General features: G+C 36.3%; 1 protein-coding gene across 1 annotated transcript; it reads left to right on the top strand.

Annotated features, from left to right (window-relative positions):
- The first annotated feature begins 2,054 nt into the window (after positions 1 to 2,054).
- LOC132267353 (uncharacterized protein At4g08330, chloroplastic-like) lies at positions 2,055 to 7,608 on the top strand. Its single transcript, XM_059768517.1, has 2 exons — positions 2,055 to 2,268; positions 7,046 to 7,608. The coding sequence occupies exons 1-2, from the start codon at positions 2,195 to 2,197 to the stop codon at positions 7,431 to 7,433; spliced, it is 462 nt and encodes a 153-aa protein (XP_059624500.1). The 5' UTR covers positions 2,055 to 2,194; the 3' UTR covers positions 7,434 to 7,608.
- The last annotated feature ends 7,090 nt before the right edge of the window (positions 7,609 to 14,698 follow it).

Raw genomic sequence — 14,698 nt, 5'->3', positions numbered from 1 at the left:
GGTTTGTGGAACCCTAACCTTTTCTCTCACTCTTTGTGTTCTGGATAATGTACCATCAGATATTTTGTATCGCTATATCGCAGAATATATGACATGAAAAAATCGGTTAAAACGTCTGGGGCTAGAGATGATGATCCAAGAGGACTTCCTTATCCTAGCTCCAATTGGATAGCGATAGAGTTATCTCATAACTATATCCTATCCAATTAATTACAATAAACACCACAATAGTATTGTAATTGCACTCTAGGATTTAGAAATCACGATAGGGCCCTGTGTACTAAATAATTACATATAAGCCCCTCCACTACCGAATATCCATAAGTAGCCCCAGGAAAATATCTTCTGTTCCACTTAAGGTTTACTTATATTTTATATTCCTTGAGTAACCAACTTAATCCTTAAGATCACTGAATTAAATTCTTTTATAAAAGGATTTTTCAAAATAAATATTTTTCTAAATAAATAATAGAAAAATAATTTAGTAAACATTTTACTAAAATGCCCTGGCCAGGTTCCAGTGATCAAACTTATTAAATTGCATCAAGGAGATATTCTAACTCATATAAAGAGTTTGGATTCCATGTTAAGCATTTGTATTCCCAGAGCTCCAACATTAGCCACCCAAGATACCGTGGTATTGACCTTAAAAAGATCTCACACATTGGTAAGTCAAAGTGACTAGTACTGAAACTTGAGTTCACTAAATCCCTCAGGATTTAGAGCCTATGAATTTAGTAGATAAGAAACACACCAAAATAATGACAGTACATTGTATGGTGTGATCTTATGGTGATCCAGTTCAATATACTCCAAGCACACTAACACACTATCTTAGAGTCAACGACCCCAATGCTTGAGACAAACCATCATATCTTATAGAGGTCAAGTGTGTTACAGTCTTATAGATAAAAGTGCCTAACTTTTATCACTGACTGCGAACAATGCCAAGGTGCAAGAAACCGGTGAGCCCAAATCTCCTGCGTGTAAATCTCATTTACACACTTAAGTCACCTACAATGCAACTTGAGGACTATTATGCACCTCATACAAATATATGTAAAGCCCAATGCATGAATATCAAATTTATTAATAAAATATCGAATAAATAATAAATAATTGGATTATAGAGCATACGATCCCAACACTTGAGACATAGTTTCCTGAGCAGCAGCTTCTCCTCTCCATATCTTTTTTATACCTTTTTTTCTTTAAACTTGCAAAGGAATTAATTAATTCAGTTTAGTGAAAATAATGGAAGAGTATTGGGGTATTTATAGAAGAGTATGAGGCTGCTCAGACTCTTTATTCATTTATTTTCTTGTACATGATGAACCTAGTATGCAATGCACCGTTTACATGAGAGCAATGCACTTAATTTGAAGTGCAGAAATCCCTTTAAGGGTACTGTAGGGAGTGGTTGCTTCGTGATCTGCCTTAAAAGCTTAGACTGCTAGGTTAGATGGTGCTAACATCTAACACATATATACCAATTCAATTACCTATTCGGATGGGAGGTCTCACTTGTAATATTTTCCCCCACCTAAACTTGTAACGCCTTCATTGTGATCGGACCATCCTGTCTATCTAGGATTCTCACTCGGATGCCTCCGGACCGGGAGCTTGGCGTGACACCGAATCAAGGACTAGTCTAACTTCAATACCAACTGTAACGGTTAGGTACTTCGCGATCCAACTAGAAAACTTAAACTGTTAAGTGTAACTAACACTTAACCCATATATACTCGTTCAATTACGCATTTGAATTCGATGTAAGACACGTCCCACTTGTAACAGATATATTGTATTTATGCGATTTAGTTTAGACTATACCTATCATCTCTAACACCCTAGTTCATCAGTTTGAGGAAATTAAGGAGGGGAAAGTTTACAAATTAAGTTATTTTTTATTTTTTTGATGGTAAAAGTTCAGATTTACATTTAGATTTGGATTAGAATTAGATATATGTAAGTAAGAAAAAGAAACTCGGACTAGCAAGTGAGGAGCGTCACGTGCATAGTGTGTGCGTCTTTCTCTTGTTACCGTTGCACCATAGCATTATTAGCATAGCTAGTGAATAGACAAGGGCGCTACCATCTCTCTCGCTCTTACACACACACACTCGCACTTGCTATTTCGATTCGATTCGATTCCCCTCTCTCTCTCCGATCGAAAGAAATTACTGTCCTAACGATGTTCGCTGCTGAGCTTTATCTCGAAGATCATCTTCACTTTCCACCATCGTCTCTGAGAGATGTCAACTACAGGTTCAAACCCCCCTCTCTCTCTATTTCATTTTTTTACTTTTGCCTTTACACTATATGCTTGCTGAATGAAATTCAAACTAATTTGGAAATGCTTTTTGAAAAGATGGATTTTGGAAGGAACCCTAAAAAGACTACTTATTCGCTGCCATATAAGTAAATTGAGTAATCTGGTTGAATCATTTTTGCAATTTTATAATTTGTTCTCATAGAGACATGGGTATGGACATGATTGATACATAGTTATTCAAAGAAGCAAACTATATTGTCTTACAAGAGTCAGGCTTTCTTAATTCATGAAGAGCACAACCATTGAAGACTGTATAGAGTCGCAAAGAACACACGGGAAATCTGCATCCTCAATGACATATTTAGGGACACATATAAATGAACTTAGAAAGTCCTTAGACAATCTAGTTTTAATATTCTTTTTTGATAAATGGTTTTTCAAAATACTGATTTTTGAACAGATTTTAAAACTATGTTTTTATTGCGAAATACCAAAATAGTATGTGCTTGCTGCTTTCTACTAGACTTCTATTGATAGGAGAATTGATTGAATTCTTGTAGAAATTTTTTTTGTACTACAGTATGCTAAAATCGATTAGTTGATCAATCCAGGAACTTGGCACTAGGTATTGATTAATTGAACCCTGAGGAGAGGTTTAATTTTGAAAAATCTCTCAAAAATACATTTCTACATGGATTCAATTGACCACAAAACATACAGGCTACCTATATCGGATACAAATATGGTTTTATAAACATTCTAGGGTATGATTTTAAGCCTAGACATCAAATATGGTCGAGAGATAAAATCCTGATTTTAAGGCTCTAATTGTCTAGAGAGAAAATCATTGTGAGAGAGAAATTTCCGATTAACTCAATTTTGGGTTTCCTTAGACATCATATGTGGTTGTGGTGTAATTCATGAGCATATCGAGACAATTCATTGATCAGAATTTTCATCAAAATGATAAACATTGGAAAAGCAGATTCGTGAATAGCGAAGTATGTTGACAAAGCAGTTAGTATGTGACAAAAGGTAACTAGGGGGGTTCCAGGGTGAGTGAACTGTTGTCCTAGTTGTAAATTCTTTCTCGTATATTGGATTGTTCTTAGCTGGATGAAGTCTCGTGGTTTTTCCCTATATAGGTTTTTTCACTTAAAATTTGCTGTCTCTGCTCTTACTTTACTTTGTATGAATGCATGGTTATGTGAGTGATGATGGAATTCAAAAAATAAGGGATACAAACAAAATTTTAAACCATAATTACCTAAAAATAACTGAAATTAAAAATTAATATCCATAAGACCTATTCACTATCACTCTAGGTCTAATTCACTGCTCACACTCAGACGTAGCTTTGGGTAACTGCCTAACAATCTAACAAGACCTAATGGAGATATTAAAAAACTATTTTATGGATGGCTATTGCATTATGTGTTTCTTAACGAAAGGTTCATTAGCTAAATAAGGTAGAGGAGCAAATCTTATATGCTGGAGGTGGGATTATTCTAGATTGATTGTAAATGAGAAACACTAAATTTACATTATATTAAGGAAAAATTACGAAACTTTTTGTTTTGTTTTGTTTTTTTTTTTTTTTTTTCTTTTCGAGAAGTACAAGAACAGATATGCCAAATAAAAAAACCATAACTACTAATGAAGTATTCATGGAAAATATTGATATAATTTTTTTTTGATAAGTAAAAATATTGATATAAATTTTATAGCTAAAAACATTACAATGGAAGTGATAGGCTGTGCTAGATATCTCGATCAATATATTGAATTGCATTATGTCATGTGACAGTATATTATCCAATATTCCATCATGCGACAGTGTATCATCCAATATTCCAATAATTTAATGAATCATACTACATCATGGGGCAGTGAAATCATTTTGATGGATGTTGAAAGCTGAAAAGATGACTACAGAAGTATGTAATAGCACAAACTTAATAAAACAAAATTATTAGAGAATGCATTTTGATTTGGAGAAGCATCAATTGTGAAGCAGATACATAATTATGCATAATGGTGTAATGAAGAGTGAGTAAAGAAGTATGGAGTATAAATTAATTTTCTTTTTTAGTTGTCTCTGAATGTGTGTTATGATGAGGATAATTCCTTTTTTTTTGGTTCCATGGAGTTCTTATTTAGTTTCTAGTTGTGCCATTCTTACCATTTCTTTGCAATTACTTTTATATTTCTGATTCGTGCAACAGTCTACATTTAATTTTTAAAACATCACGAGGTTGCCATAGTTGATTAGCATTAATATTTCTAAGACATAACAATTTATATTATACTTGAAGATACTCATATTAAAGTTTGCATAGGATGTCACAATGCTATTAATATTGAATTTATCATTTGATATATCTTCTCATTTATTGTACAATTTCTACATATGGAAGAGAAGTAGAGAGCAGGATCAGTAAAGTGTTTGCACTTAAGTAGTTAAGATACTTGCCAAAAATTTAGTGTCGAGAGAAAAAGTGTTCTTTTTTATGTTTTTCGCAAATAACACCATAATATATGAAAAAAATAAATAAAAATTGCAATTCACCCCCTTGTATTGGCAGCTTGTGGTTAAAAACAACAGTAATATATACTCCCTCCAATTTTTATGTCAATCATTTTAAACAAACATTAACGAGTCTATCCAACTTATTTTCATTCATTTAAGATTCTTCTTACTTGGTAACTAGTTATGAATCTATCCAACTCATTGATTTAAAGAAATGTAAATTCTCAAATTTTACTTTGTTTTGAGACAATCGTCAAAAAAAATGAAGCTAAAATTACATGTATCTTTAAAACAATTACTTATCTGTCTTGTAAACCTTACCTGTGCTCCTATTGGTTGATGAGAATTTTAAATACTTCCCGATATCCTTAAAAATGTTGCAAAAAGTGATAATAGAATAGTATGATACAATGTCCTGGAATTTGATGGTCTTTTCGGATGGGTGTAGTTTAAGATTTGTGCTAGTTAGTTTTGTGTGTTCATGTGCATGTCGTACATTAGTGTCCACAATTTTTTAGGGTGGTGTTTGGCTAGAGGAGGGGAGTGGTGGCTATTATATGTCAGTGTGTGCAAACATGTAGAGAGAGAATATATGATGGAAAAGGTGCCTTGTGTGATAGTTGTGAATATGATGTATTCACGGTATGATGCGTAACTGGAAAATTGCACAAGAGCGGCAGGGACTCTTTGTAGTTGAAGGAATATGGTAATGTGGTAGTAAAGTTAAACTTACCTAAATGAAATTAAGGGTTTTGGTAAAGGTGATAATGGAGCTTGTGGTGTTGGAGGCCTCATTTAAAATTTCTGCCTTAGGCCTTCACTTGTATAGAGCCAGCCCCGATTTCATGACCATTTTTATCTCTTCAAAACTGTGCTCTGAGTTTCTGCAACATATCCGTGCAAAAGCGTCCACTTTTAATGAATTGATCAATCAAAAAGTTGCCTACCATTCAATAAACATTAGCTTGACCAATAATGAAAACCAGAGAGAAAAATTAGAGGAGTTAAAATCCAAATTCAAGATATTAATGAGCATGGATTCCATTGCAATTAATTATAGAGATGCATTGAGGGTAAAATAATTGGAGGAGGGAGGAGAGGGTAGTGGTTCTCAGTTACCAACCAAACATACATATATATATATATATATATATCTACCTATATAACTTGTGTATCTTAGAAAATTTGATAATGGAGAAACAAAGGGTATCAAGATTTTGAAAGGAGAAAGAGAAACGGAAGAGGAACAGAAGGTGGCGGCCATAAAATTTAATGTAGAAGAAAAATAATTGAACATTGAGAGAAAATTCATCTACCAAATATGTAGCGTGCTGGTCTGTGATTGAGTCATTCAATAATTCTGCTTTTCTGGAGCAGGTTCTTATATAAATGAAATACAAATATATTGAAGAGAGAGAGAGAGAGAGAGAGAGAGGGAGAGAAGAGAGTTGCATTTGAGAAACTCATGCCTATTCATCTCGGGAAGTCTTAACTTTCATGAAAAAAATAAAAAATAAAAAATTAAAAGAGAGTCACCCTATGTAGAGGCCAGAAATGTTTGCTTTTTGGGGGTGGTGAAATGAAAATTTAAAAAATAAAAACCAAACTTTTTAGTAGAACTCCTATTGAAAATTATTTCCTTTAAACTCGTCAATGCTTATTTCTCATGCTTTATAAGATATTAAAATTTTTTCAACTCAAATAATCAGTCATTTTCAATCTTAAAGTAGCAGTATTTTGTTTAAACTTAAATAAATGGTTAAGAAATGGATGATTGTAAGATCGTTTTGCTGATCTGGCCTTATAGAATATGAATCATTTAATTAAATTTTAAATTACTGAATACATTCAAATATTATTATACAAATAACTATATTGAAGAAATGGGTTATTTATCATCTATGGAATTTCGGAAATGCACACCTTACATTTACCTTCTTAGTAATGCACTTAGCCATGCTTGGTGGAAGTTGTGCATATGCAACATTGGTATTTTTAGTGGTATAAAAAATATACTAGAATGTAACTTGGATTATTGAGTAGGACCTCTGTACAATAAGCATGCAATGCTATGTCATTGAGTTAGCCATATTTCTTCTAGAATTTGGTGAAATTTAGTTCCTAGGGCTTCTACTGATAGTAGTACAACTTGATATTTTGTTTGATTAAAAGAAATCAACAATGAAGGGATGTTGGTGGAGATATACAAGGACTATAATAACAACTTACTTATGTTGCAGTTGTGGGTCCTGCGGGTATGAATTAAACCTGAATTCCTGTAATCGTGACACCTCATTCATTGGATCTAAATATGGGAAATCTTTGAAGAAGGGGATCATTTCGTTCTTTTCCATTGATGAGAGCAGATTTACACAGATTTCTGAACTTCAGTGCATGCCTTACTTCATCTCCAAGCGCTCGTGGGGTGTGTTTCGACGAAGAACCAAGCTGCTTTGTCGCAAGTGTGGGAACTACATTGGTATTGCATACAAAGAGAATGATACTTCCTACCCTTACAGATTGGATAAATCAGCCACATGGGATGGGATCTCCGACCGTAGAATTTATGATATCAAAATACATTCCTTACAGCCCTTATCCTTGGAGGAATCTGTTAACCCCATTTAATCCTCATGGGCCAGTTACATTCACCTTCTATGTACAAGAATGAAATATAATTAGCATGCCAAAGCTTGTGGGTTGTTCATCATTCTCGAGTTGTAAGCTTTCGGTTGGAATTCAGTTTATGGTTTTCTGTGTATTTTTTGAGTATTTGATCAATAAAGAACAGTTTGATGATCCACACACGGAGAGAAGCTTGCACGATCAATGTGGGAGAAAGAAGGACGGATTGAGATTTAATTGGAAGTATTTCAAATGCCTGAGATGCAATAATTTGTCGCCTGAAGATCATGTTTATAGTACAATTTTATGTTGTCTGTTTCTACTCTAAATTATATGTAAATGGAACATTAAGTAGTACTAAGTTTATCCTTGAAAAGGTGGAAAAGGTCTCTGGTTTAAACTCCCACAGGCTTTACTAGCTGAGTTGTTTGTAATTTAAAACGTAGAATCATTGTTTTGACAATTTGATGATGGACTATTTGCACATTTTAGCATGATCCTCATGTCAGTTGAAGTGATCATATATATATATATATATATATTTTCCCTGGCAATAACAAGAAGCCTAACGGCACTTACACATAGCATAACAACCAACCCACTAAAACAAACCAAAAAGCAAGCTAAGTCATATTGAATATAAGCATGAGAATAGCATGTTCCAGAAGTCTACAAAATTTTCCTTGCGTGTCGGCAACACCACAAACGACTGACCATAAGCTTGACTTTGTCGCCCTCTTCTGACACAAGACGACAGTGCAAAACACGAGGACGTCGAGAGGTCGCCGGAGTCGGAATCAAAAAATGCGGCCAGTTTTCTGGCAAACCTCCATCATCGATATCATCATCATCATCACCATCAAACCATTTGCGATACCGGCTAACTACCAAAAAACCTTGCAGCCAAGGCAAACCCGCCTCCATCCTTGGCTGATACACGTCAGTGAGATATGTGAAGCAAGATAACACCGACGAGCCACCAACAACGAGAACTATGTCTACACCAGAAACCCATCTTGGACCAGCGTGACAAATCTTCAAACAATGTGAAGGCCGCACCGAAACCCAACACAGAGTCCAGTCAAGACAACACCGAGATCAGACAGAAACCAAAACAACACAGATATAAAGTTAGAACTAAAAAGAAAACGAGGGAGACCAACACAATACCTGGATCAAAGGGGAAGATCGCCGTATATTGGCCAATTTGTTGGCCACCGGTCAACGCACTCGATCCAACAACCCACCGGAGACATGAGTTACTCCTAGCCAACCACCCACTGAAACGACAGACTTGAGATTTCAAGGAAACCATCCGAGCGTAACCCCATAGCTTGGAAAACTCCACCCTGATGAACAGAGAGATCGCTACAGTAAAAGGAGCAGAAACCTCTGGAAACTTAGAACATGGCTATTTGCAGTTAACTACAGTCGGACAGTTCACACTACAGAGCACACTTGGCAGTTTGCATACTAGCCTATTAGGAAAAGAAGCAGTAGCTTGCAAATCAGGTAGAATAGGAGATGATGAAATATTATGCACCTCATTTAGCTTAACCAAAGAAGTAGTACTCTGCACATGTTTGAATCATTTTTCATTGTAGGATTAGCTTTCAGACTATATATATTCAGGGAGAGCTTGTCTCTCATTTGCATTATTACTTGCTATGCCTACTCTAAACTCAACAGGGTGAGAAATCTCCAATTTATGTGATTACAAATATGCATATTGAAAGAGGGAGCTTCGTTTATTGAATTTCTTTTATCCCTATCTTATGAAGTACATTAATAGATTCTGACTTTCCTTTTTGAATATTCCACGCTACCTGCGTACTTTGACTCCATTCTTCTTTCCTAGTTTTCACACAATACAAGTATATAATTTTCAATTTTAATCTTTTTCAAAAACATAAATAACTACCTACAAATATATAACTATTAATAAACTTTCTTTGCGTAGTCAACCCCACTTGTTTGTTTTTCCCATTCTGAAATTAATCTTTTATCTCCTTTTTTTATGAAAATTACCATTAAGCTGAATCGACATAAAAATCTATTAATTAATTAGAATAAAAAATATGTATAAAATATGAACCGATCAAATACACCTAAACTTATATTTTTTGCTTGTGTTTGGGCAAAAGAAACAGAATTAAAATCCTAACTAAACCACTTTCATTGGTACTCTCTTACATTTAGTGATATGCAACAAACCTTTAAATCACTAATGCTATATTTGGTTGGAGGGAAGGATTAAGGAGAGATGGGTGAAGATTTTCATGTTTGATTGAAGGGAAGGGAAGAGAGGGAAGAAGCTGATAGGAAAAAATAAACTTAACCTACTTTGACCAGCCGCCAGACTTCTTCAGTGATCAATGATAATATTTTATTATTAGAGATAACGATTTCCATGTATAAAAATGATGACAAATCTTATCAAGGATAAGATCTCCATGGGATAAGTTCCATGGGATAAGGATGATGAAGTTCCCTTATCAAGAATAAGGGAAGTAACGATAAATAAGACGACGACTCGGGAATAAAGGACGACGAAAAAATTATTATTAAATCCCTACCTTCCTTTTTAGACCTCTGGTGACTAACTTGATCGTCGGAGAGCTCTTGGCAGGCACCACAACGGTGCTGTCAAGGTTCATCGATTTTCTCCTCTTTCCCTTGTAAGTAAACGGTGTCGTATCGGACCGTGCGGATTTCACCCTCAACAGTTGGCGCCGTCTGTGGGAACGACGATTCCCTTGAATCAATTAATTACTCGGTTGGGTATATACGTTTGCGGTCCGGTATGGTTACCGAAGGAACACCGTCGTAGGGATCTGGTCAAAGGGTAGAGTCGAGTGAAAACCTAGACGTCCTAAACAACCAGACACGGCTTGCAGCGTTGGACCTGCAGGTCCAAACTCTGAGTTAGATAATGGACCAGTTGATCCAGCAAAATGCAACGCTCCTGCAACATCTTATTCGATCTATTCAACATAACTTGCCATAACAAGATCTCTCAAATCCAAACGGAGGGAATGAGAATATTGCAAAGCAGGATAATTATCCCTCCTAAAATGAGACCGAAGTGGAACAAAGCCAGGTGGGAAACCGACATAGAGAGGTGGTACACCCATCTCTCCCACGGAATTCCCGACCTCAGGAAGGTACAGCTTTCTGTCTTAAGGAAAAGACAAAGAAAGTTACTAATTTCGACCTGCAGGTCGAGGATCTCAAGGGGAAAATAGAGGGTGTAATGCAGGCTATGAAAGGGAAAGGTCCTGCAGCCGTAAATGACCTGGTACAAAGGACCCAGTTGCCATTCAGCCTTGCCGTTATGAAATGTCCACTGCCTAGCAAGTTCAGGATGCCCTCATTCGAAAGCTTCGATGGGACCAAAGATCCCCTCGATCACCTAGAAATATTTCAAGCTCTTATGCATTTATACGCCGTACCAGACGAAATTATGTGCCGAGCTTTTCCCACTACACTTAAGGGATCAACAAGAGTTTGGTTCAACAAGCTGAAGCTAGGAAGCATCAACAACTTCGAAGAATTGAGTAAGCAATTTGTGAGCCACTTCATTGCAGGTCAAAGGCAAAGGAGGCCAGCCACCTACCTGCTTACTATGAAGCAACAGGAGGGCGAGTCGATTCGGGAATACATCACCTGATTCAACACAGAAATGTTGCAGGCAGAAGAGGTGGACGACAAGGTGGCCTTGACCGATTTCATAAGAGGACTCCAAACCTCCAGATTCTTGTTTGCCCTATCCAAAGAACCTCTCACCAGCATGGCAGAGTTGTTGATCAGAGCGCAGAAATACATGAACGTTGAAGACGCTATGAATGCACGGAAGGGAAAGAAAGGAGAGGACAAGAAGAGGTCAGCCCCTCTCACCAGGGATAAGAAGGATACCAGTTATAAAAGATCATTCTTCAGCCAAAGCGATAGGACATATAGTGAGGAGGACTCAGATAAGTATACCGATTAACAATTGCCTCACAGCTAGAATTAGCCTTATCAAATCATTCAAAATAAAGACTGGGGGCATCTCAGTTCATCATTTCACATGTTATTTTATTTTATTTTCCAATAAAGTCACCATCACCAATGAGGTGGATGACCCTCAATTTTTACGCAATAAAATATTATATTTTCAGTTCCCTACTACCTATATGGTAATATTAAGCCCATAATAATCTATTTATCTCCTTAAAGGGCCAACTACACATTCTTCCCTTATTAAAAGGACAAGAAGCCGACTACTCCTTATATACAGAAGGGTGAGATAATTAAAGTTTCGTTCATTTACTAGAGGAACGAGACGACTACTTCCCATATTACAATGAATAGTAAATAAAGTCCTGTATTAAAAGGATCCGGGCTGAATGAATCCCGTAATCCATATCCCCATACTATAAGGGATAGTAAATGAATGTCCTGTATTACCAGGATCCGGGCTGAATAAATCCCGTAATCAATATCCCCGTACTATAAGGGATAGTAAATAAAGTTCTGTATTAAAAGGATCCGGACTGAATGAATCCCGTAATCTATATCCCCGTACTATAAGGGATAGTAAATGAGTGTCCTGTATTACCAGGACCCGGGCTGAATGAATCTCGTAATCTATATCCCTGTACTACAAGGGATAATAAATAAAAATCCTTTATTAAAGGGACGAGTAAAACTCGTAAAGTTTAATTCCCTTATTAAAGGAGTAACGACCTGAGTGAAGCTCGTACAATTCAGGAGAAGATTACTCAGGAGTATTAAAAATAGTACCCCGGGGCAGAGTACCCAAGGGTACCAAAAATAGTACCTAGGGGTACCAAAAATAGTACCCAGTGGCAGAGTACCCAAGAGTACCAAAAATAGTACCCAGTGGCAGAGTACCCAAGGGTACCAAAAATAGTACCCAGGGGCAGAATACCCAAGGGAAGGGTACCCGTGGCATTGTTCCCGAGAATAGTGCTGGGGGCAAAAAAAAAAAAAAAACTGTACTGTTCATGTGAATAGTACACGCGGGAATAGTACCCACGGGTATTGTTCCAGGGGCGAGAGAGAGAGAGAGAGAGAGAGAGAAAAAAGGGGTACTGTTCATGTGAATACTACCCGCGGGTACTGTTCCAAGGCAAGAGAGAGAGAAAAATAAATAAATAAATAAATAATTCTGTATTGTTCATGTGAATAGTCCTCGCGGGTACTGTTCTAGGGTAAAAAAAAAAAAAAAAAAAGTTTCCTTTACAGTTCATGTGAACAGTACCCGCGGGTAATGTTCCAGGGTTAAAAAAAAAAAAAAAAAAAAATTATTATTATTATTACATTCCCAAAGCTAGACGAGCAAGCTTCGGAATGGGGGGCAACTGATAGGGAAAAATAAACCTAACCTACTTTGACCAGCCGCCAGATCTCTTCAGTGATCAATGATAATATTTTATTATTAAAGGTAATGATTTCCATGGATAAAAATGATGACAAATCTTATCAAGGATAAGATCTCCATAGGATAAGGATGATGAAGTTCCCTTATCAAGAATAAGAGAAGCAACGATAAATAGGATGACGACTCGGGAATAAGGGATGACAAATAAACTATTATTAAATCACTGCCTTCCTTTTTAGACCTCTGGTGACTAACTTGATCGTCTGAGAGCTCTTGGCAGGCACCACACCGGTGCTGTCAAGGTTCATTGATTTTTTCCTCTTTCCCTTGCAAGTAAACGGTGTCGTATCGGACCGTGCAGATTTCACCCTCAACAGAAGCAATGAGGGATGAAACATCCCTCATTTCTTTATGTTTTCTATCCGCCCAATTTTGGGGGAAGGGATGAAAGAAAAAATGAATAACTACCTACAAGTATATAATTTCCAATTTTAACCTTGAAAACAAAAGTCAAATGAATATCTACCTTTTATTATTTTATACAGTGAGGGTATATTGGTAAAACTCTCTTTCCCATCCTTCTAACCAAACAAAAAAATGTATGACCATCTACTATCCATTCCATTCAACCAGACAAAAAATGAGAGAGTCAACTTCCCTTCCCTAGGGATTCTTCATCCATCCCTCCTCTTATCTCTTTCATCCATTTTTGCATCCCTCCATCCAAACGAAGCATAAATGACGAGTTATAATTTTGTAAGGATTTTCAGTGATGATACCTACAGATAACATCAAATGAAGGTAGCTCTTCGTAAATAATTTTCTTCGTTCAAGTGCAAAAATTTAAGAATACCTCAACCTAATCACTCCACTTTAGTATGTTAAAAAAGATCAATATAAAATATTAAACACTATTCAAAAATATATATATATAAAATATATATAAAAATAAAAACTCATTACTATTCTTAACTCAGAGTGTGTGTGTGACGACCCTGGATTTTACAAACCTAGTTGGATCCAAAATGCGGAAGGTAAACATAAATGAGTCTCTGGAGATGTACATCTTCCCTAAGACACAAGAGCAACTTTCCAATGAGTCCCAAGACTCAACGGAAGTAAAACGGAGACAAGGGTATCAAAACCCTACAAGAGAAAGACCAAGGGTAAAATGGTCATCTTACCCTAAGTAGACTGAATTTAACTTACAACAAGTCAATTGAGATAAAAAAATACCCTAACGTATCCTTTGGTAACTTCACAAGAAGTCTCAAGGCGAAAATGAGAGAAAACCCAAAGAAACCCTATCCCGATTCGGACCAAATCTAACACCCTCTCACTAAAACAAGAATATCTCGAGTTAGGAGAAGAATCTGAAACTAAAATTTATACCATTGGAAATCTTACTTCAACGCGGTCTGTTTAGACATAAGAATGAACTAATTCAGAGTTAAAATGAAAAAGTTACAATAGTTCGAAGTTGGAAGGCCAAAGCTGAACCAACAAAAAAAAGTTCTAAAGGGCTTGAACCAGTTCAGCACCCCTGAACCGGTTCAACATGGACATAACGTCCATGTTGGACCCAAAAACACACCTTGAACTGGTTCAGCCCCTCTGAACCGGTTCAACCCAACCTGAATTGAACCAAATAGTAGAAAAACCAGAAAAATGGGTTAAAATGCGGTTTTCGATGCCAAGACGACATTTTTTGGAAAAATGTCGTGATGAAACTCCCCCTAAAATCACATTTTCTATGTGACGAAGTCAAGACCGGAATTTATTTCCTAAAAGAAAACCCCAAAATGCCCTTAAACCATATTATGCAAAGAAAATGTAAAATGAGTCCATAGGAGGCTCATTTCACCAAGGAAAGGGTTTTTCC

This window comes from Cornus florida, unplaced genomic scaffold (assembly GCF_030987335.1).
Source record: "Cornus florida cultivar Cherokee Brave unplaced genomic scaffold, ASM3098733v1 CherokeeBrave_3.0.0_Hap2_Chr07, whole genome shotgun sequence".
In the NCBI taxonomy this organism is placed as follows: Eukaryota; Viridiplantae; Streptophyta; class Magnoliopsida; order Cornales; family Cornaceae; genus Cornus; species Cornus florida.
Note: the sequence above shows the minus strand (reverse complement) of the source record. Positions and strands in the feature narration are given on the sequence as shown.

What these genes read in the sequence shown, in the direction of transcription:
- LOC132267353 (XM_059768517.1), top strand. Translation starts at nt 2,195, where the DNA reads ATGTTCGCTGCTGAGCTTTATCTCGAAGATCATCTTCACTTTCCACCA. An exon ending in CTGAGAGATGTCAACTACAG is followed by an intron (nt 2,269 to 7,045) that starts GTTCAAACCCCC and finishes CTTATGTTGCAG; the next exon opens with TTGTGGGTCCTGCGGGTATG.